Source organism: Lissotriton helveticus, chromosome 9, assembly GCF_964261635.1.
Source record: "Lissotriton helveticus chromosome 9, aLisHel1.1, whole genome shotgun sequence".
In the NCBI taxonomy this organism is placed as follows: Eukaryota; Metazoa; Chordata; class Amphibia; order Caudata; family Salamandridae; genus Lissotriton; species Lissotriton helveticus.
The window spans coordinates 644,625,075-644,649,724 of record NC_136070.1 but is presented as its reverse complement, the minus strand read 5'-3'; the positions used below and the strand labels follow the sequence as shown (position 1 = coordinate 644,649,724).

The 24,650-nt window shown below is 44.6% G+C and overlaps 1 protein-coding gene across 1 annotated transcript in view; it reads right to left on the bottom strand.

Annotated features, from left to right (window-relative positions):
* The window catches only part of LOC144781743 (UTP--glucose-1-phosphate uridylyltransferase-like), a 103,165-nt gene that overhangs the window by 20,558 nt on the left and 57,957 nt on the right, over window positions 1-24,650 (bottom strand). The window contains exons 5-9 of the mRNA XM_078660721.1: window positions 24,305-24,490; window positions 19,754-19,887; window positions 2,882-3,188; window positions 2,567-2,767; window positions 1,642-1,884 (exon numbers count right to left, since the gene is read on the bottom strand). Of these exons, the coding sequence (XP_078516847.1) occupies window positions 1,642-1,884; window positions 2,567-2,767; window positions 2,882-3,188; window positions 19,754-19,887; window positions 24,305-24,490 (1,071 nt within the window). The remainder of the gene's footprint in view (window positions 1-1,641; window positions 1,885-2,566; window positions 2,768-2,881; window positions 3,189-19,753; window positions 19,888-24,304; window positions 24,491-24,650) is intronic.

Genomic DNA, 24,650 nt, shown 5'->3' with positions numbered 1-24,650 from the left:
ATGGAGTCATTTGAAGATTTTCCAAAGCATCTTCCGGGTGTGGAAGCAGGTGGAGGTGGCAGCGTTGACTTGGGTGGCTAGGCTGAGGTGGTTGTCGATGTCAATGCCAAGCTTCTTTGCATGGGTGGTGGGGGCAGAAGTAGGTCCCAATGTTGGTTGCCATCGGGTAGAGTCTCAAGACTAATGGTTATTCCAAATGAAATAATGTAACCAGTCACAATAAACTGCCCATCTAAGCAAAGGGAAGCCATGAAATGCACATGAAACTCAATTGTTTATGGGGGGGGTAACCCCCAAACCACTCTCTCTATACTTCTTCTTCATAACCTGTGTACTGAGAGTTTATAAGCCTAATGTGTGATAGCTAACACCTAGTGGATGCTAAGAGAGCCGTAACTATAGTTGAGTGATGCCAAACCTTTCCATGCAGACCTAAAGCTCCAGTCAAATTAAGATACAGTGCTGCCGTTTTTTAGGTTTTGAGAAACCACGAGTGATGCATGTAGCGGACCGACCCAAAAAGGAGAAATAGAAGAGACTCTGTACAGTAAACCAGAGCAAAGTTACAGGGGGCAGGATGAAATGCAAAGTCTGGATTTTGGGGAGAACCAAACAGAATTATGACGTGGGTGCTCCCCACCCAGCAGGGTAGAGTGGAGGTCCCCAAGCCAGGGCACAATAGAAACAGGAGGAAGACTGATATAGTAATTATGTTGTTTTACAGAAAGGAATGGATTTTATTCCTTTCTCAAGGAAGATGGTTTGCAGCTATGTTTAATGGTCAATGTTCTTTATATTTTCGATAACCACCTGAATAAATTGTTATCACTTTAGGTACAGGATTCCAACAAATGTTTTTTCTGAACGCAATGGTTTGTGTCCGAAGAGTATCTGCATAAGCTTAGTATAGTTGGTTGGTCTTTATCATTGACCGGACAGATCCACTCAGAAGTCTTAACAGAATGGTGAGCCTATATGCAGAGTAAACTCTGGAAGGCTAGGAGGGCCAGAGATTTAGGAAGACCAGAAATTCTAGAATTGCAGAGGACGATGGCAGGTCCAGAAGATAAAAGGTCTTACTCGGAGAGACTCTGCAGTGCATAAAATGATGTCTCCGGGTACTTACATGCTCAATCATGCAACTTGATAAAATATAAATGTTTGCTGTAAACAGTAAAAACAAATTCAATGTTTTGCAATGAAAGGCGAAGGAAGAGGAGGAAAACAGCTAAATAAATCCAGAAAGTGGGGAGCAGCAAGTGACTCCTGAGAGTAGAAGTACATCAAGGAGAGCTTAAGGACAAGAACATTAAGAACAACTGCACTTCCAGCATCAGACAGGAGCAGTGGATCTGAAAGGGATACACCGATCAATAGGAATAGATACGTGGTTAAATTAAGTGATGTAGGAGATTGGGAATTAATACGTAAGTGAGTTGTTGAGGGTAGGTTTGTAAGGTTTTGCAAGGTGACAGAGCTCAGTACAGCTATATTCTTACAAGCACAGACCCATCACATTTACGTAGCTATTTTCATGCTGTGATGTATATTGCTGAATATGTCATTCTGCTCAATGCCTTATTCAGGAGGGCAGGAGCTAAGAAGAGAAGCATGCTTGGTACAGTCAGAGATCCAACCCACCTTGGTAAAGTGATTGCCCAACTTGACGAGGGGCACAGTCTTGAACTGCCGCTGCTCATTAAGAGATAGGTGACCCTGCCTTAGGCTGAAGAGGTTTGACATGACGAGAAGTAGGTCTGAGGTGGTCTTTACTGGCAGGAAGCGACAGCGGGGCACATTAACACCGATGGCCCTTTGAAAGCTTTGGATGGCCGCCCCTACTGCGGTCTCCAGCTGGATCACTGTTAGGCCGCCATCTAGGGTCTAGAAAAGAGAGAGTACGAAAGGTGAGAGAAATGCACTGTTACTACTTTTTGTCATTGTCTCCTACACTTTTCCTTAGATCCTATTCCATCATTTCCTTCATCACTTCTCACTAATTCCACCTTACTCTCCCTCACCTTCCCATCTGATTGCTGCTCTATGCCTCCCCAAGCTTGGGGTCGCACACTACCATCTCTCACCTCCTAACTCTATTACCACAAGCTCCCATTTTAGTTCTATTTCTTTGTAACGACATCCCTTGTGACCTACGATTCCGTATCCTCTCATCTTTGAAAAGATCAGTTCCTCAATATTAGAAATGTTCCTGTAATTCAAATCTATTGCTCTCTCTGCTTCCCTCCATCTTCCCTTGTCTTACCTCTGGTGCCCTAGAGAGGACCACTCTGGGTTCACCATTATCTTCTACTGTTCGTACATCTCACCATATCATTTTCATCCTCCCATTACCCATCTCTCTTCCGCTCTTATCTTAGCACAATGAAACTAGTCAATAGGGCTCTAGGATTGACTCTAAAAGGCTGCAAGGATCAAGAAAGAGTAATCGCATGCCTGGCATGTACAAATAAAAATATCCTAATGTCCCAACCAATTACTTCTGCTGCATCTCTGCATGTTGCTTTCACACTTCTTTGTTTTCAATTCTTCTTCCACTCTCTCTTACCTTGGAATTAACTATGACTTCCATGTTGATCCCATTCTCTTCCTCCAGAAGCCTCCTGATGGCCTCCAGGGATACCCACAGATTGTTGGTGTTGAAGATCTTAAACTTGGAGACAGATTTGAACTCATCAATACGATCACGTGGAACTTGTGCGATCTCCAGGAGACGGAGATTTCCCTCATACTGGATCATAGTACCTCCCTTTAAAACCAAGAAGAGACATAGTGACCTCTCAAGACAAGTGACATATTCTTCCCTACAACTGTGTGCCTTTTTGAGGCACAGTTTTGTCAGTAAATCTCCATGAATGCCTACCTTAACATCAGCTTGTGTCTTGTCTGTCACTTCCATGATGAATTCGAAGGGAGGCCCAGAGTGGTCAGGGCGACCGTTAGCCAGTTGGCTCAGGAGGTGCAGGTCCACAGTGGCTCCCAAGTTGTCAATGTTGGAGATGAAGACAAACTTACGGCCCTGGCTCAGGAAGCGTTGCAGCAGGCCGGATCGGTGCAGGCTGGCATAAACGTCCCCATGACCTGGCGGGTACCATGCCTCAGCATTGGCTCCATCCATTGAGAGTGAACGCGCTAATGGCAGGCGCGATTCTTTGTTAATGCGTGGAAACCTTTTCAACAAGAAGAGGTGAAAACAGCTAACTGTAAGGAACGAAGGGAAAAGTACATGGCACCAGAAAGATAAAATTCTGAAATCTCTGGCAAGGATTATGTTACTTACCCTGTAAGCATCTGTTCTTGGCATGTAGAGCTGTAGATTCACATGCTTTGCCTATTTCTGCCATCTAGTGTTGGGTCGGGATCTTTGCAAGTTGTTTTCTTCGAAGAAGTCTTTTCCAGTCACAAGGTAAGGTGACTCCTCCTTTTGGTTATAATGCGCATGGGCATCAACTCCATTCTTAGATTGTTTTCCCACAAGATGGTGAGAACGGAGTAAGTAAGTGTAGTATAGAGTTGTCTATTCGTATGTAACATGAATAATAAGAACTGCAACAACCAGAGATGTCCAGGGAGGTGGGTGGGCGCATGTGAATCTACAGCTCTACATGCCTAGAATAGATGTTTACAGGGCAACATAATCCGTTCGAGGCACGTGTGCTGTAGAAACACATGCTTTGCGGAGTGTACAGCAGCATTCTCCAAAAGCAGTGGCTAACCAGTGGGTGTTGCAGTTGTTTGAAAAAGTGTTTTAGCACTGCTTGTCATTCTACATTAGCTTGTTGATGTGCCAACACATCCACACAATAATGTTTGGCAAATGTGTGTAGTGTGGACCATGTAGCTGCCTTACATTTGTCAGCTATGGGAGTGTTGACTAAAAAGGCCATAGATGCTCCTATTTTGTGAGTAGAATGTGCTCTAGGAGGTATAGTTAAAGTTATTTTAGCTTTAACATAGCAAGTATGAATACATTTAACAATTCATCTGGAAATACTGGATTTAGAGATAGGATTTCCTTTATGAAGAGGAGCAAAGGCAACAAAAAGTTGTTTTGCTTTGCGAAAATCTATTGTCCTATCAATAAAATATAATAGTGCTCTTTTGACATCAAGTGTATGTAGAGCTCTTTCTGCTACTGAATCAGGTTGAGGGAAGAACACAGGTAACTCAACTGATTGGTTAATATGAAAAATGCAAAAAGAACAATTGATGGACAGAATGCAGAACAATGTCATACATTCACCCCAGTACAGAGATCTGGGGGTAAATCCATAGTTTTTTTGCTCACCATGCCATTAAAGTTCAGACCCAGCCATATGCTAGTCTGTCTTGACCCTGTGCCCAATGGGAACAGTCCAGCCCAAACTGCCAGGCCAGGTCCTCCCTGGACTGGAAACAAGCATCCTAGGACCAGTTTCGGGCTTTCAGCCCTCATCAGCCAGGATAGCTTGACTCCAGTGGCATGGAGAGCACGGGGCCCACGTCTGGATATACCCGTCCCACTCAGGGTGACAAATGCAAAAAGAACAATTGAAGGACAGAATGCAGAACAATGTCATACATTCATCCCAGTACAGAGATCTTTGTCTAAATCCATAGTTTTTTTGCTCACAATGCCATTCCAGTTCGAACCCAGCCATATGCAAATCAGTCTTGACCCAGTGCCCAATGGGAACAGTTCAGCCCGAACTGCCGGTCCAGATCGTCCCTGGACTGGAAACAAGCATCCTAGGACTGGTTTCGGGCTTTCAGGCCTCATCAGCCAGGATAGCTTGACTCCAGTGTCTTGGAGAGCACGGGACCCACGTGTGGGCATACCCGTCCCACTCAGGATGACAAATGCAAAAAGAACAATTGATGGACAAAATGTAGAACAATGTCAAACATTCACCCCAGTACAGAGATATGGGTCTAAATCCATCATTTTATGCTCACCATGCCATTCCAGTTCGGACCCAGCCATATGCAAATCAGTCTTGACCCTGCGTTCAATTTATTTATTTATAAAACTTATATAGCGCACAAATACCGATTGGTGTCTCGGCGCTGATACCTACAATTGCAGAGAGGATCCTTGTTAGTGTTACTGATTAAAAAGCCAAGTTTTCACCTGTTTCCTAAATATTAACAAGGAAGGGCTGAGTTTGATGTGATCAGGTAGTGAGTTCCATAATTTGGATGCTGCAACTACAAAACGTCTATCTCCCCACGTAGCTTTTTTTGTCCGTGGGATTTGGAGAAGCTGGGATGAGGAGGATCGTAAAGTTCGGTTAGGCGTATATACACTCAAGGCCTTTTTTAAGAACTCTGGTCTTATGTCGTTCATAGCTTTGTACGTGATACACAAGGCCTTGAACTTCGTACAACTTCTCACCGGCAACCAGTGAAGTTGACGAATAACAGGTGAGATAGAAGAAAACTTGGGGGTACTGGTCAAAATTCTTGCAGCTGCGTTTTGAACCAGCTGTAGTTTGTTAAAAACTTGCTCTTGGGCGTTTAGCAGCAGTCCATTACAATAGTCCACCTTGGACAATACCAAGGAGGACATAAGGGTTTTACCCGCTGTAAAAGGGAGAAACGGTAACAGTTTCTTCACCATTCTCAGCGTGTAGAAAGAGGCTGAGACTACTGCGTTAGCATGACTGGTAAATGCTAACTTGTTGTCAAATAGAACCCCCAAGTTTCTAACCTTGGGAACTGGTGTTGGCGGGATGCCTAAATCGGAAGGCCACCATACTGGGGACCAAGACGGGGTCAGTTCACCAAATATCATGACCTCCGTCTTGTCTGAATTTAACTTTAAACAGTTCTGATCCATCCACAGACTGATAGCTCTCATACCCTCCTGGAAATTCGCAGCCACTGCTCCTCCATTTTTATGTATCGCCAGGACCAACTGGGTGTCATCGGCGTATGAGGTCAACCCAATTCCATATGATTTAATGACCCTCGCCAAGTCCGACACGTAGATGTTAAAAAGTGTTGGACTTAGCGAGGATCCCTGGGGGACTCCACACGGCAGAGAGAAAACGGGTGAGTAAAAACTCCCCATCTTCACTGACTGCTCTCTGTCAGCAAGGAACGAGGCCAGAAGTGCCTTGGTTTTGCCCTTAATGCCTATGGCAGCGACACGGTCGATCAGGATGGTATGATCGACCGTGTCGAAAGCTGCAGACAGATCTAATAATATCAGGACCGCCGCGCCACCTTGATCCATGATCATTCTGACCTCCTCCGCCGCCTTTATCAGAGCAGTCTCTGTCCCGTGGCCCTTCCTGAACCCAAATTGGGTGTTGTCCAGTATGTCATTCTGGTCGATGTAATTGGCCAGCTGGATGTTCATTGCCTTTTCAAATATTTTAGATGGATACGGGAGAGAGGCAATGGGACGATAACTTTTGGGCTCTGATGGATTGAGGTTTGGTTTTTTTAATAAAGGTTTTACAATGGCTTTTTTCCAGATTGAAGGATAATTCCCCGTTTGAAACATGGAATTACAGATGTTAGTAATCACTGGAGCTATCGAGTTGGATACAGATTTAAGAACTGTTGGTGGGCATGGATCCTGAGGTGATCCTGATTTGACAGTGTTCATGAGTTCTCCTATATAGAGTTGAGATAGCGGACTAAATTCCTCCAGAGTGGAGTTGGGGAATATAACACCATTATTCAGGCCGGATGGCTCGGTGACAGTTTTATTGGAGAAATTGGTAAAAATATCTTTAACTTTTGCCATAAAGAAGTCCGCGACGTTGTTACAGAAGGTTTGGGAAGTCTCAGTTGTGACAGATGCAGGTGGATTGGCAAGTTTTGATACCACTTGATACAATTGCTTGCTCGAGTTTTGGGATGACTCTATTTGTTTACTATAGAATTTACATTTTTCTATAGTTATAAGCTTCCTGTACCTTGACAGAGCTTGTTTGTAAGTGTCTCTGTCGTTGTTGTCGTAATTAGTGCGCCACCGTCTCTCTAAATTACGGCATTGCTGTCTTTCTAATCTTAGGGGTTCCGAGAACCAAGGGGCAGAAGGTTTTATGCGATTGGGCCGCAAGTTTTTAACAGGTGCTAACAGGTCGAAGGCGTTGTTCAGCCATTGACCATAGTCTTTAGAGGCTATGTGCGGATCTGCTGTGTTTAGTGGTCTCGTAGCCTCCAAGGTAGTTTGAAGTAAAGTAGAATCAATATTCTTCCAGTCACGACAAAGGACCCGGGGACCGTTGGGAGGGTGTAAGTTTTTGTGTTTTGCAATTAGAATGGTAAATTTCACAGCTGAATGATCCGACCATGTAAGCGGAATTACTGTTGGGGAAGTGATATAAGAATTATTTGTAAATAGGCCATCCAAAGTGTGGCCTGCTCTATGGGTGGAAATGGAAACGCGTTGTATTAGACCAGCAGCCAGGAAGTCGGCAATAAGTGTTCGCGAGTCTTTGTCTTTAGGATTTTCTAAATGGAAATTAAAATCTCCCAAGATAGTATAATTCGAATTGGCTGCTACCGGTTCTAATAGAAAATTAATGGATTTCAGGAAAAGCGTGCGTGTGGCAGGAGGTCGATAGAGCAGTCCCCTTAAAAGTTTGTGTGGGAGAAAGTGTGATGGTAAAGCACAAGGCTTCAGCGGATGTACAATCTAAGGATTCTGTCTTTATTGCTAAGTTGGCTCGGTGAATTATTGCTAAGCCGCCTCCCCTTTTTTCAGACGATCTATCCTGTCTAATAACGTGATAGCCATTCGGGGTGGCTATACTGAAGTCAGGGCCAGATGCTAGATCTGCCCAGGTTTCCGTTACAAACAGAATGTCTATATTTTGGTTGGAAATTAGTTCCGCAACGTCTTCTCTGTGTTTTATAAGGGAGCGCGCATTAATGAGTACACAAGTTATGTGTTTAACATCATTCCCGGGGGCCAGAAGAGATGATGGTTGTACGTAAGGTAATATAAGCTTAAATTGGCAATTTGGACATGAGGACGAGAGCAGATTACTAACGGAGTCTGTATCAAAATGAGTGCAATTTAAGGAATTTATGTTGTTTCCTATGTCCCTGAGTTGTGCCCTAGTGTATGTGATTAACTTACTAATATGGCCGGGTCTTCGGGGACCAGGGGGTACGGCGCTCCGCGCAGTCCCAGCACGGACTGGCGCAGACTGGCACCCCTTTGGCGCGGCTTAGGCGCGCTGACGGCGCTCCCGCTGCGCTCGTCCGCTGTGCTTCCTAATGCTCATTTCATATAGCGAAGCTCCGCCCCCAACTAGAACGCTAACTCCGTTCCGTTCACGGCGGGAGCCGGCCCTGAGGCACAATGTAGCTCTGTCCTGCCCTCCACAACTAACGGCACAGAGCCGCGGTGGAACGGGGTTAGGGTATACAATCAAATGAAAAGAACAGTACTGCAGCTAAAAGGCAATTTAGTAAGTCAAATTGTTAAAATATTTCAAATAATCACGATGTGCAAAATATTATCCGGATTCACACTAGGCATGTAACACGCAGAGGAGGATCCCCTCGCAATCTGCAAGTTCACACAAACAACGCGAAAAGGAGCTGCCACCACCTTTCTTTGTCGCCCGGGCTCCCTGTTACACAGTGTTTTTATAATCCAGGCTCCGCCCCCAACTAGAACGCTAACTCTGTTCCGTTCACGGCGGGAGCCGGCCCTGAGGCACAATGTAGCTCTGCCCTGACCTCCACAACTAACGGCACAGAGCCACGGTGGAACGGGGCTAGGGTATACAATCAAATGAAAAGAACAGTACTGCAGCTAAAAGGCAATTTAGTAAGTCAAATTGTTAAAATATTTCAAATAATCACGATGTGCAAAATATTATCCAGATTCACACTAGGCATAAAACACGCAGAGGAGGATCCCCTCGCAATCTGCAAGTGCACACAAACAACGCGAAAAGGAGCTGCCACCACCTTTCTTTGTCGCTCGGGCTCCCTGTTACACAGTGTTTTTATAATCCAGGCTCTGCCCCCAACTAGAACGCTAACTCCGTTCCGTTCACGGCGGGAGCCGGCCCTGAGGCACAATGTAGCTCTGCCCTGCCCTCCACAACTAACGGCACAGAGCCGCGGTGGAACGGGGCTAGGGTATACAATCAAATGAAAAGAACAGTACTGCAGCTAAAAGGCAATTTAGTAAGTCAAATTGTTAAAATATTTCAAATAATCACGATGTGCAAAATATTATCCAGATTCACACTAGGCATGTAACACGCAGAGGAGGATCCCCTCGCAATCTGCAAGTGCACACAAACAACGCGAAAAGGAGCTGCCACCACCTTTCTTTGTCGCCCGGGCTCCCTGTTACACTGTGTTTTTATAATCCAGGCTCCGCCCCCAACTAGAACGCTAACTCCGTTCCGTTCACGGCGGGAGCCGGCCCTGAGGCACAATGTAGCTCTGCCCTGCCCTCCACAACTAACGGCACAGAGCCGCGGTGGAACGGGGCTAGGGTATACAATTAAATGAAAAGAACAGTACTGCAGCTAAAAGGCAATTTAGTAAGTCAATTTGTTAAAATATTTCAAATAATCACGATGTGCAAAATATTATCCGGATTCACACTAGGCATGTAACACGCAGAGGAGGATCCCCTCGCAATCTGCAAGTGCACACAAAGAACGTGAAAAGGAGCTGCCACCACCTTTCTTTGTCGCCCGGGTTCCCTGTTACACGGTGTTTTTATAATTCAGGCTCCGGGCTGGACTGTTCCCATGAGGAACAAGGTCAAGGCTGATTTGCATAAGGCAAGGTCTAAACTGGGGTAGCATGGTGAGCAAAAGAATGATGGATTTAACCCAGAACTCTTGACTGGGGATGAATGCTTTGATTTGTTCAGCATTCCGTCCATCAATTGTGTGTCTTTTGCTTTCTCGCCCTAAGTGCTCCGGGTATGCCCAGATGTGGGTCCCGGGCTCACTGTGCCACTGGACTCAAGCTATCCTGGCTGATGAGGGTTGAAAGCCCAAAACCGGTCCTAGGATGCTTGTTTTCGGTCCAGGGAGGACCTTGCTTGGCAGTTCGGGCTAGACTGTTCCCATGAGGCACAGGGTCAAGGCGGATTTGCATATGGCAAGGTCTAAACTGGGGTGGCATGGTGAGCAAAAGAATGATGGATTTAACCCAAATTTCTTGATTGGGGGTGAATGCGTTGATTTGTTCAGCATTCCGTCCATCAATTGTGTGTCTTTTGGTTAATATGAAAAGCAGAGACCACTTTTGTAAGGAATTTTGGGTTTGCACGAAGAACCACTCAATCTTTATGAAGTTGAAAGAAGGGTTCTTCTAAGGTTAATGCCTGTAGGTCACCAACATGTTTTAATGAAATGATAACAATTAGAAAGGCAACTTTCCATGAAAGGAATTGTAATGAACAACTGTGTAAAAGTTAAAAAGGTGGCCCCATTAACCTTGTGAGAAAAATGTTAAGGTTCCAAGCAGGTGCAGGTGGTACTCTGGGTGGTATTATTCTTTAAGGCCTTCCATAAAGGCCTTAACCACATCAGCGCGGCGCAGATTCCTGCGCTGTGCTGAACGTTCTAATGAGCCAACGGGCTAATGACGGAACGGTTCCGTCATGAGCACAGGCCAACCGACGCTCATGACGGAACCGTTCCGTCATGAGCATCGAAGGGGTTAATTACTGGAACATTGAATAGGTCTGTTTTGAAGAAACGCAGCTACTGACGCAATGTGTAATCGAATGGATGTGTAGGCTAACGAATACAAATAATATTTTGTATAGATGCATTTAGCAGATCAATTGTGTTATTATTACAATAAATCACAACATTTTTCCACTGTGCTGCATAACATGCCCTAGTGGTGGGTCTTCATCCTTCCTTAAGAATTGTCATATAATCTGGTGGTAGGGTTAAGTATCCAAACTCTATGACTTCAGGAGCCAAATCGCTAGGTTGAGTTCCTTCGGGTTTGAATGTCTGATTTCTCCATGGTTGTGTATGAGAAAGCTTGAAGTTATATGACGCTTCTGGTGTGGGACTATTGAGAGTTCTAATAGTGTGGTGAACTATGGTTGATGAGCCCAAGTGAGAGCCACCAGAATCAGTGTGAGAAATGTCTGCCTGAGTTTCCGAGCCAGAAATGGAAGGAAAGGGAAAAGCGTAATAAGCAAATATCCCTGACCAGTTGACCCATAGGGCATTACCTTTGGATAGAGGGTGTGGGAACCTGGAGGCGAAGTCTGGCCATTTTAAGTTCTTTGCTGTGGCAAAGAGGTCCATTTGTGGAAATCCCCATTTTTGAAAGTATGGAAGGAGAACTTGTGGGTAAAGTTCCTATTTGTGTACTTGTTGCCTCATTCTGCTGAGGAGGTCAGCAAAGATGTTGTAGGTCCCTAGAAGATGTTCTGCCAAGAGTTGGATTTTGTGATGAATTGCCCAACGCCAAATGGTCTGAGAGAGGCGTTACAACTGTATAGAGTGTTCCAACCCCCCAGTTTTTGTACATAGTATATTGCTGTCATATTGTCTGTCCGGACTAGGACAACTTTTCCTATCAGATGAGGTAGAAATGCTTTAAACGCTAGTTAAACTGCTAGCAGTTCTAGGTAGTTGATGCGATTGTTCTGTTGGGTGGTATCCCACAAAGACCCTGAACTGTTAAACTGTTGCAAATGTTCCTCTCACCCTGTGAGATATGCATCTATTTTGAGCACGACTTGTGGAATAGGGTTGATATAGGGCCGCTCTTTTGACAAATTTTGTGTTCCACCCCTGCTGAGAGCAATGAGTGCGGCTGTCTAACTACACTAGATCTGTTAGATAACCCTGTGATTGATTCCAATGACGTGCTAAGCATTCTTGTAGAGGACGCATGTTTAGTCTTGCATAAGGCACTAAGGCAATGCATGACGGCATCATCCCTAGTAGCTTCATGAAAGTAATGACTGGTAGATACTGCTTGTTTTGAAACTGGAGTAACAGTGTTTAATAAATGTGAAAATTGTGAATCCTGGCTGCATTGGGATGTGCTAGAGCTATTCGAATGTTTAGAATGGCTCCTAGATATGGTTGTATTTTGTGCATTGACTGTAGATCTCAATTTATGTAAAAGGTTTATGGTGGTTTGTGGGTGTTGCACACATTTGGGATGTGTGTTGGCTTTTATGAGCCAATAGTCTAGGTATGGGAAGACATGGATTTGCTGTCTTCGTAGATGTGCTGCTACTACTGCAAGGCATTTGGTGAATACTCTGGGTGCAGTTACTCCGAAAGGAAGTACTTTGAATGGATAATTATTTTTTCCTATCACAAATCTGGGATATTTGCGATATGCTGGGCAAATGGGTATATGAAAGTATGCAACCTTTAAGTGTAGTGTTGACATAAAGTTGCCTTGCTGTAAAAGTGGAAGTACCTATTGCAGTGTGACCATATGGAAGTTTTCTGATAATATGTATAGGTTTGTTGGCCTGAGATCCAAGATTGGCCTTAATGAAATGTCCCGTTTGGGAATTAGGAAGCATAATGAATATCCTTACAATAAACTCCTGATCCTTGTTGTTGTAATGCGACAGGTTCTATAGCTTCTTTCGTTAGAAGAGCTTGTACTTCTTGTTTGAGCAGATGTTGATGTTTAAAAGACAGTTTGTGAATATGAGGTGGAATGGTGGGAGGGTTGCTTGTGAGCTCCAGGCAAGAACTATGTTGGATAATGTCCAACACCCATTTGTCTGATATTATTCATTGCCAAATGGGAAGAAACTGTTGTAATCTTCCCCCGACAGGTGATGAATGATCGGGGGAAGTGATAGCGAGTCACTGCTTATTAGTGGATGGAGAGGTGCATGTTGTTGTGCATTCTAACTCTTCCTTTAACGTTGTAAGCCTTATTTCTACCCTTATAGAATCCTCTAGAGGGGGAAGGTTGTGTTTGTCTTTTGTATGAAGATGGGCCCGCATCTGTGGCATTAGTTTTGGAGCCCCCTCTGTGAAAGGAACGACGAAAGGAACCTCTAGTAGAAGGAGACTGAAGTGCTCCCACAGATTTTTTCACTTTTCAAGCGATTGGTCTATTTGAGGCCCTAAGAGGTGTTCCTTATCAAAAGGTGCATTAAGAATAGTTTGTTGAACTTCTGGTTTGAAACCAGAAATTCTGAGCCATGCACGTCTCCTGGTATTGACTCCTCTAGCTGCAGTATCTGCAGCATCTAATGCACATCTGATAGAGGAATTGGAGATACATTTCCCTTCCTGCATTATTTCCTGCCCCTTTCTCTTGTGTTCTTCTGAGAGATATTGTAATAATATTTCCATATTTTCCCAGTGTGCCCTATCATACCTAGCCAATAGGCCTTGTGTATTGGCTATGCACCAATGGTTGGCTGATTGAGCAGCTACCCTTTTCCAAGAGGCATCTATTAGTTTGGATTCTTTATCAGGAGGTGGTGTCTCCCCTGAGGTTTGTGAATTTACCCTTTTACGGGCTTTAGAGACTACTAAAGAATCCAAAGGCAACTGGCCCTTAAAAAAAACTGGGTCAGATGGTGGGGGTTTACATTTTTTATCCACCCCAGGTGTTAGGATACGTGCCCTAACTGGATCCTTAAAAATATTGTCAGCATGCCTCATTATATCCTTTAACATAGGCAGGGATTGTGATGTTCTGTGTGTGTTTCCTAAGGTTCTAATAGGAAATCCTCTTATAGGGCTTCCTTATAAAAAGTTACCCCATAGTAAGTGGCTACCCTAGCAATTAACTCCTGATATGCAGTATTATCATCAGGAGTGGAAGGTGTACCCGGATACTGCTCCGGGTCTGTGTCTACAGGTGGGTCTATATTGTTGATTTATCAAGAAAGGACTAGCTTAGTTGTGTGAAGAGACTCAATGGGTACGTATGTCGGCAAACCATTTGGTTTGATCATGAAGCCCTCACCCACCAACCTGGTTGGTGGCATGCTTCATCATCGGGCCCACCGCAGTGACACCGAATGTGTCCTGGGTGTGCTTCGACTCCAGATTACTGAGGAGCTGGTATACTTGCTGAGTGTGCTGTGTTAGTGGGTGTGAAAGTGATTTAAAAGCTATACAGTGGGTCTCAGTTCCCGAGGGTGTATGGATAAGTTTAATATCTGAGCCCCTGTTAGCAGCTAAAAAGGCAAGCGGACGCGTTGGAGTGAGTTATGACCTCCTTCGTCCTGTGTGGTCTACATGTTTCAGCCAGGCCTTTTATTTATAACTGGCTTTCCTCAGGACCAATGAGTATGTGTAGGTGAAAATAAATATATTAAGTGATCAGTGTTGTATTTACCACAAGTGTCGCACTCGCTAAGGTGCGTTACGTGTTAGAGGGGGATTCCCTCTGCTTTACTGTACACATAACATGAAAGACACAAACAGACATACATGGTAGAGTCAATTAGAATAATGTTCTAGGAACACAACATGTTGCCGGCTGCTAAGGTGTGTGAACGACCTAGAACGGCGGGCAAACGTGGCCATGTGGATTGCATGGCTGGTGTGGTTTATAGCGTAAAACCGGGGTGGGGGTGGTGGGCTAAACAGCGAGGTATGTGCATGGTGAGGTACAGGTAAGTATAATACATTTTCCTCACACTTACTGTTTGCTGTTAAAGCCTCCTTGGGTCACCTGGCAGGGAGAGAAGACCCTAGATATTGTAGAGAGGCAAAGTTTAGCACCGAGCCTGTAGGGAAAAAGTTTCTGCTGCTTACCTAGACTGTAGCGGTGAACCAGCGTTATTACTCACGGAATTGCCGATCTGTGTGCTCCTTAGACCTGTTGTCCTGCTGCGGTGTCCCGGGTAAATGAGAGGAGTCCCCGGTCGGGTTTAAGTAGCCCATTAGATTCACAGCACCTGGAGCGGGAGTGGAGAGAGTGGGTGCGGTCGCGCTGAAAGCGCTGAGTCATTTGCAGTTCAGCGCATGTGCGCGGGGATCTGTGCTGCGTGCGCATGTGCAGAGCGCAACTGGTAGTGCCACGGAGGAGCGCGTGCGCGTAGCAGCGTAGAGGGAGACCAGCCTGTGTAGTGGTCTAGTGCAATGTGAAAAGGTTAAAAAGGAAGGTTAAAAGGAGATACAGACTGGGGTATTGAGAGGTACACGAGTAAAAACGGGAGGACCTGGGATACAAACGATCAGATCAGATTATACTATCTTGATACATAAAGGAATGCTCAAGTTGTCAGGGAATTCCACGGAATGGAGTCATTCAGCCCATTTATATGCGTGGAAAGGCGGTATATCCAGCATTGTTCCTTCATGAGGAGAGCCTTTTCATTACAGTCAGTTACCTCAAACTGTTCAATCACTGTCCACGTAAAGTCATTGGGGGTGTGATTGTGGGTGAGAAAGTGTTCCGTCAATTTACTGATGTTTTTACCACAGCACATGGTACTTCTGTGCTCAGTCATTCTTGTCCTGACTTTCCGAGTAGTCATACCGATGTACCTGAGGCCGCACCGGCAAGTGATGAGGTATACTAAGTTTGATGAATTGCAGTTGGTAAACTGGCGCTGAGTCCAGGTTTTGCCGTTTTCCAGGGCAAGTGTCTGCAAAAGAGCGCGAAATCAGAACAGAGAGGCACTTTTGGAAACCATCATCAAACCACCTGAAACACCAATCATCACATGTGTAACCACTTATAACACCGCCTCAAATCAGGTGTCCAACATAATCCGCAAAAACTGGAAGATAGTCAATTCAGGAACCAGAAACTGGGAGATCCCACGTTTCGCATACAAGAGAGCAAAGAATCTAAAAGACCAATTGGTGTCCACCAGACCGAGAACAAGCTCCCGTCCGACAGACAACACGCTCCTGAACGTATGGGGCCTACCAAAACTCACTGGCCACCAACCTTGCAATAACTGCAGCGTCTGTCACCTGACATCCCCTTCAAAGACACTTGCCCTGGAAAACCTCAAAACCTGGACTCAGCGCCAGTTTACCAACTGCAATTCATCAAACTTAGTATACCTCATCACTTGCCGGTGCGGCCTCAGGTACATCGGTATGACTACTCGGAAAGTCAGGACAAGAATGACTGAGCACAGAAGTACCATGCGCTGTGGTAAAAACATTAGTAAATTGACGGAACACTTTCTCACCCACAATCACACCCCCAATGACTTTACGTGGACAGTGATTGAACAGTTTGAGGTAACTGACTGTAATGAAAAGGCTCTCCTCATGAAGGAACAACGCTGTATATACCGCCTTTCCACGCATATAAATGGGCTGAATGACAACTTGAGCATTCCTTTACGTATCAAGATAGTATAATCTGATCTGATCGTTTGTATCCCAGGTCCTCCCGTTTTTACTCGTGTACCTCTCAATACCCCAGTCTGTATCTCCTCTTTTTAACCTTCCTTTTTAACCATTTCACATTGCACTAGACCACTACACAGGCTGTTCTCCCTCTGCGCTGCTACGCGCACGCGCTCCTCCGCGGCACTACCAGTTGCGCTCTGCGCATGCGCACGCAGCACTGATCCCCGCGCGCATGCGCTGAACTGCAGATGACTCAGCGCTTTCAGCACGACCGCACCCACTCTCTCCACTCCCGCTCCAGGTGCTGTGAATCTAATGGGCTACTTAAACCCGACCGGGGACTCCTCTCATTTACCCGGGACACCGCAGCAGGACAACAGGTCTAAGGAGCACGCAGATCGGCAATTCCGTGAGTAATAACGCTGGTTCACCGCTACAGTCTAGGTAAGCAGCAGAAACTTTTTCCCTACAGCCTCGGTGCTAAACTTTGCCTCTCTACAATATCTAGGGTCTTCTCTCCCTGCCAGGTGACCCAAGGAGGCTTTAACAGCAAACAGCAAGTGTGAGTAAAATGTATTATACTTACCTGTACCTCACCATGCACATACCTCGCTGTTTAGCCCACCACCCCCACCCCGGTTTTACGCTATAAACCACACCAGCCATGCAATCAACATGGCCACGTTTGCCCGCCGTTCTAGGTCGTTCACACACCTTAGCAGCCGGCAACATGTTGTGTTCCTAGAACATTATTCTAATTGACTCTACCATGTATGTCCGTTTGTGTCTTTCATGTTATGTGTACAGTAAAGCAGAGGGAATCCCCCTCTAACACGTAACGCACCTTAGCGAGTGCGACACTTTTGGTAAATACAACACTGATCACTTAATATATTTATTTTCACCTACACATACTTATTGGTCCTGAGGAAAGCCAGTTATAAATAAAAGCCTGGCTGAAACATGTAGACCACACAGGACGAAGGAGGTCATAACTCACTTCAACGCGTCCGCTTACCTTTTTAGCTGCTAACAGGGGCTCCGATATTAAACGTATCCATACACCCTCGGGAACTGAGACCCACTGTATAGCTTTTAAATCACTTTCACACCCACTAACACAGCACACTCAGCAAGTATTCCAGCTCCTCAGTAATCTGGAGTCGAAGCGCACCCGGGACACATTCGGTGTCACTGCGGTGGGCCCGATGATGAAGCATGCCACCAACCAGGTTGGTGGGTGAAGGCTTCATGATCAAACCAAATGGTTTGCCGACATACGTACCCATTGAGTTTCTTCACACAACTAAGCTAGTCCTTTCTTGATAAATCTACATATAAACTAGGGGATCCGGACTAGCTTATCTAGTCCTCTCTCTCTATTTTGATTTGCTGGGTCTATATTGTTGTCACCCCATTATTCAGGTGGTGGCTGATCAGAAGTGTCATCATCATCAACAATATCAGGATTAGATAATGAGGAGAGCCTGGTGGTGTGATGTGTAAAGGGGCTGAAGCTGTTATAATAGGTACTGGTGAAGAAGGTGGAGGGGTTTGAGGAATGTTAATAGGACTAGTATCCATGTCCTTTTTCTTCTTAAGAGGGAGTTTATATTTACTGTCTATTTTCCTTTTGGAAGATGGTATAACTGGCTTAGTTGTAATGTGCCCAGTGTCAGGATATATATGCATTTTCTTTTGCTTTGGATCCAGCTTTTGTTTCATTATTTCCTAAATAGGCTCTTGTAGCTTTAAAGGAGCATCTTTATGTTTTGAGCTGGATTTTTCCTTTTTATCTTTGGAGCCCAATTGTTTCCAAATCGAAGAAGTATATCGGCTCGAGCACGAACCGGAAGGCTTGACTTGCTGTTTCAGTGCCGAGCTGGAAGGGGGGAATTGGAATCGGAGTCTTGGTGCCTACTATGGCCTGGTGGCAGTGGCGGATGAATAGCCGTTTGGTTGGTTGGAGCGGGTTGGGTGGGCAAAGGGGCTTTGTTACTCATGGCACTCTGTGCAGCTGGAACATCGTTGGACTCTAGTTCGATCTCCAACTCATAATCGTAGTCCTGAACGGAGAAGGCCTCTTCTGCTGCTTACATCTCTTCTTGCTCTATATATTTTCTGAAGATATCAGGGGTGTCCTTGATACTCTGCTGCTGCATGTCTCTTCGTCGGGCAAGACGGTCTCGCAGAGTCTTTTTGGATCAGAACAAGTGACAAGCGTTGCAGTCTTCCTCTTTAAGCTCCGGGGAGAGACAGAGGTGACAGACCTTATGAAGGTTGGTGCGCAGTTATTTGAATCGCACCGAGGACAGACTGAAATGGCGTTAATTTCATCGGAGGAAGACTCGAAGACGGATCTTCGAGTGGAAGTAGATAGAGGAAAACGAGCTAAGCCCTAAGGCCACGGTTAAAGTTCCCGATTAGGTAATGAAAGTTTTCAGAATTTTCGAAATGCAGAAGGTGGAAATGCGATTAAAAAAAATACCGATGAGGGTAAGTGAATTGTGTACCGAAGGAATCCTGATTGACGATTATGAATCGGAGCGCTGTAATACACGCCCGAACCCGATAGCGGAAAGAAAACAATCTAACAATGGAGTCGATGCCCATGCGCATTATCACCGAAAGGAGGAGTCTTCTTTGAAGAAAAACAATGTGCAAACATCAGGACCCAAAACTAGATGGCAGGATTATGCAAAGCATGTGTATCTACAGCACACATGCCTCGAACACTAACTTTTCTCTACTTTTCAGACCACTGAAACAGTGGGTATTTTTGGAAACAAGTGCTTGAAAAATTGAGGTTTCAGAGTACAAATGTATCTCTATCTTATCACCATAATGACCATCATTCTGGTTCCTTTCAATAATGTCCCTCTCCCACAGACTAACTCTCCAAGGCACCGTAGAGGGTAGACAGGGCGAAATTAGGATCCAGCCTCTCCATTATCTGTGATACCACGTAGACAAAGGGGGACTTAGGCCCAGCCAGAATGCCCTTCTCATTCATGTTACCATTCAGATATAGAGATGCAGATTTCAACTAGCCTTTACCTCCCAAGCATGCTAACAGAGTTACAGGGTACATAGGGCCAACAAGTCTATCCCTACCAAGTCAAGAATCAGATATAGTGACAAAGATCTCAACCTGCCCATCCCTTCCAGGTGTGGTGCCACAGAGGTACAGCTGTGCTAGGAGCCAAGCAGTGTGTCCCTCAGGGATATACTACTATACCGCCACATGAGACCCAGAATCCACATGTTCTGTCCATCTTAGATAGGCCATATACAGTTACAAGCATCCTAGACTTTCCCGATTGTCTCATAAGTATATCAACTCATGGTCCTTGAACTTTGTCCACACTGGAAATGTTTTGGCACTAAGAATGCACAGTAGAAAACCTTGAAGAAATGTTCAGTTGTAGGAAAGTTATGTGGCCTGAAAGTACTGTGGAACCTGATCTTACCTGCTTTGGGTGAAGGTGAGGATCTGCACATGGCGTCGGGAGTACTTCTTCAGAATGTCCTCAGTCTCCTGGTCAGTGTGAAAGGAGTTCATCAAGACGAGGGGCACGTCACACCCATGGGTTTCATTCAGGTGCTGTGGATAAGAGGGTGGACATGTCTGAGCGGATGAAAAATCCAGAATCCACCATGCGCTGACACGCATGGTCCAATCACCCCTCCTCCTAATTATAACCTACCTGTAGTCCAATGTGGATCTGTGCAAATTCTACTTTTACTTCCCAGCCTGTCAGTTTCTTTTACAAACTTGTCTCTGGCTGAATGTCAGAATACCATGTATATAAATAGTGTCTGACATATGTAACACGTCACACATATCATTCATAAAAAATATTGTCCCACTTGATGTAGATTTTATATTAAATCTAATGGGGCAATATTATTTTACAGGATGTTTATAACAAGACATTTATGAAAGATTGATATTCGAAGAAAGATATTCTGGTACCATCACCGCGCTGATGAGAGATGTGCATTTTCTTGCATTGAAACTCCAGCTTTAGATGTAGGCTCTAACCATGTGTTTTACTCCTTCTGCTCTTGGCTGTTGTTGCACCAATATTCCCAGTGCAGTCCTTAAACCTCTCTAACTCTTTCCCACCAGCTTAGCATATATTCTCCCACAAAAGTCATCCGCAGTAGGGATTTAATCAGAAACATCCTCGTTCCTGTTCTTTGCTTTTGTTCGATGCTCGTCTCCATATTTTGATCTTGCCACAGAAATAATCATTGCACTGCAAATGGGTGCGCACAGCTACTCTTTTTAATAAACATCCTTAGGCGTTCCACTGTGCTGAGGTGGTACCGTTTACCAATACCTTTTAACTGCAGTGAGCGTAGCAATAATAGAGGGGCATATTATCAATACCAGGCAATAAAATGATCGCTGCTTTATCGGCAGGAAACTGCCGCTATGGGAATTCAGAAGGGCATATTATCAAGCCCATTATCGCCGCTTTAGCAGCAGTTTTCTGCCAATAAAGAGGTGATAATTTATCGCCTGTTCTTGATTATATGCCCCAGAGTTCTGAAAAATGTGAGCGGTAATCCTTCACATAGCCAGATATTTTACAGCTCATAACAAACACTTGAGCTTTCTTAAACAGCTTAAAACATGACTGCTAACGTTATAAATACCAATTTTCGCGTTGTGTGGCTTGAAACTACCATTTAGTGCTAGGAAATCTTTCAGTTACAGTGCACTTCGGAAATATTAGCCTTCTTTCAGCAGGGTGAGTGCCCCCGAGAGCTGCTGCTTTGTCAGACACTCGTTAGGATTGCAGAAGTGAAATCTAGGTGCTACACATCTTCTCAGACATCTTCTTTGTCCTCTGTTACTCGGTAGCACTTGACAATTTTAGGCCCTAACAAATCTGCAGAGAAGATACAAGTGTACCAAAATGTCTCTACGACCACACAAGAAGGGAGGAAGAAGAATTTCAATACCAAAGTCTGACAGAAGTTTCAAGGAAATTTTTTTAGTTTTCCAAAAACTGGGACGAAAAGAACGAAAATGACTAATCTACGGATTTTTTCCATCCATCGTTTTATGGGCACATATATGTTTGCATCATGCCCTGCTTTTTTAATACATCATTTTACCATTATTTCATGTCAGAAACATATGATTGTTAAAGGTACACTTGAGGTTCTTTAATTTTGACTCCATTTTACATTCAAACTCCATTTTGTGTTGCCTTTACACAGGCTGCATGTTTCACGAAGTGTTTCTGCCCTATGGACTGCAACGTGTTGAAAACCCCCTCTGTCCTTGTTTTGAAAACCAATCTCAGACACCAGCTGGCCTAACTGCATACAGACATGTCCTGCCATTACTGATTGACCTATAGGTGCTGTAATTGATTGACTTATGGGTTGGGCAGAAACGCACTTAAGGGGGACGTTCTGGTTACATGATGCCTTGTTTTGAATGTTTTCCTATTGGCTAATATTTTGCAGATCTTGTATGTCCATATTAGGTATTTTGCATGCTTGCAAAACCTAGGACTGCCCCTTACTCTTGTGCTGAGTTTGTAACCCTAAGCATATAAAAGGCCTCTGTGTTCTGTACTCTTTAGACTGCCTCATTCAGTTGCTAAGGCTTCTGTGTGACGTAGTCTCACTCATATGAGTTTAATAAAAATGTTCTCTTTATATTCCAGCTTCTGTGTCAGATTCTTCTTTTGTATTAGTGAGACCCCTGAGAATGAAGATTTCAGGTTCTTCACACTTCTACCGCTCTCTGCTATGGGATGTGTTCCTGTAGTATGCTGCTCAGCCAGGATGTGTGTATTTTAGAATGTTGAAGTTTTGGTCAGTTACTGAATGGGCTGAGCAGAGCACAGACTGCTCCTGGTGGGGCTCTCCTTGATTACTACTTAAATAAATACCATCTATTAATTTACAAAGAATGGACTACCACATTTCTTCTCCATAACAGTGCCCTATCCAAAATGGTGATGTTGCCGCATATCCTATATTATATCTCTAATGTCCCCATCTTCTTCACTAGGACGTTTTTACACTAGGTAGAATTCTGATGAGGGGGAGCTTACATGACGCAATGGCCAGCATAATGTTGTACTGGTCAAACGACGACTCCCGGACATCCCAGAGGGGCCCCGAATTTTAAACATTACAATTTAGAGGTCCAACTTTAATGGCTTTGCTGCTGGATGTCAAGTTTGTCTCTAGACAGAGACCTGTCCACTGACGCTTGAACAACCATATGAACAGCTTCTCCTGAGCACTAGGTTAGGGCAAGACCCCCCTCACTTGCTGTATACTGCCCTGAGCTATCATGGCAGATTTGTGTCACCAAAGAGGTTTCCTCTCATGCCCCTACCACACCCCTGCTTGGGTTGTCAAAGCACTGGGGTGGCACACTGACAACCATCTATGAAGCTGGGGAAAGGCTGGCATCATGACAATTCTTGGCACAGAGTTCAGATTAATGTTCCTACAACTACATGGTCTATTTCTGATACAGAACCCCAAACTCATTCCATGGTCCAGACCCTATTTCTCATGGGTGATGGCAGGAAGCGGGTAAGTTGGCTAAGCAGTTTCCTTCAGCACCACATACATAAATCCCTGCGACACCTGTGATACATTTAGGAGTTCAAAGAAGGAAGAGTAGTCCACGATAAAGAGTGGACTTGGGCAGCGGCATACCAACATATTGTCTTGTGAAACGCTAAATTTAAATTGCCTCAATTTAACATTTTACATAGGGTCTAGCTATCCCTAATAAGATTAATAAAATTTACCCTACTGCTAACGCCGCTTGTGCACGCTGCAATGCTGCCTCTTCGAGCTTACAACACATGCATTAAGACTGCCCGGGATTTTGGCTGGCGGTGACAACTATCAAGAAGCTGCCATTCTAAACTCCTGGTAGGTCTGCGCTTTCGTACTGTATATGAGACCCAAATAAAATAAGGCGGTTGCTCACATTTGGATCTATCACTGCTGTGGACAAGTGAGAAGGCACTATGAAATAGAAGGCATTACTTCTTACAAAGTTCAAGGCAAGGCAGTGTGCTGCCTCAAAATGGGGGTAGGTCAAACGCACAGCCCTGCATTAGGAGGAGACTCGAGGCCCATGGAAACATCTAATCTCTGGAAACTGGGACGATCTGTGGTGGTGTCTGAAAAGTGAACCTAAGGTCGACACCTTGCCACCATAGATGCTTCTGTGTCAGCCAACCCTGGGTATCAATATTATTATTGCCTTGTGTTTATACAATTAACTCTGTGAATTGCGTACCCCATCCGACTCCTTTGTTCCCAGCTCTACTCACTTACAATGGGCCAATAGCCCCTGCTTCCTCCACCCGGCTACTCTCGATATGACTATACTTCAGTTGGGTCGAGGTTTTTCTGGCTGCTCCATAGACTGGGTGGGCAACACTGTCCTGCTGTGTAAATACCCATTGGTTCCTTTTACTTCTATCCAATCTCCAACCCTGGATATGTTGTGTGTTAGTTTTGAATATTATTGACTGTATTTGTAATGCTCAGTGATGAATCCCTTCTTGATATGTACAGCTGTACAAAGGAAAAGGCTGACCGACTGGCATTCTTTCTTGATTGAATCCACGATTGTATAGGCCTGATAAATTTGCGGATATATTACCATCTGCAAAGGCCCACTACATTATATGCAACGCCGGTATCCTGCTTGCAGAGCTAAGGGCTTATGTTATGTGCAAATGTCCAAAAAAATATATTTTTTAAAGGCACAGGTATCTGCTTTGGGAAACCAGTTGAGTATTTTTCTTTTTTATATTACTGTTTTATTGAAATCTTTTTGTCAGATTTTCATCACTGCTTGTTTTAGTTTCTAACTCCAATAAATGATATTCCCTAGAGTACAATTCTAATTAAAAGCTTTTTGGCTTGGTCTGCTTTGTAAAATGTAAATAAATGAAGCCTCTGCCTAAATCGCCTTCTCTTATTAAAGGCTGTGACATGCAAACACACCCGCTCACCTCGATCTGTTTGATGGTCAAGTCCAGGAAGGTGTTTTCATTGCGGACACTTATTAGGCTTTTTGGGCCCTTGCAGCCCATGCTGGTCCCCAATCCACCATTCAGCTTCAGGACGACTAGCTGGTTGAGCAGAGTGGTGATGTCTTCAGGTAGGGCTTGGGCCTTGATGCTCTCGAAGGACTGGATCTGAAGAGGAAATAGAGCAAGGCAGCCAATCAATGGATGTTGCTAAAATCCCCACAGTTGTGTCATACTGATTATCTAGCTGAGACTCTCGATGATGACTCTTTGGCTGCCATCATAGGCACCAAGGTAGGTCGCCACGTGGTACAGATAGCTTTCGTCT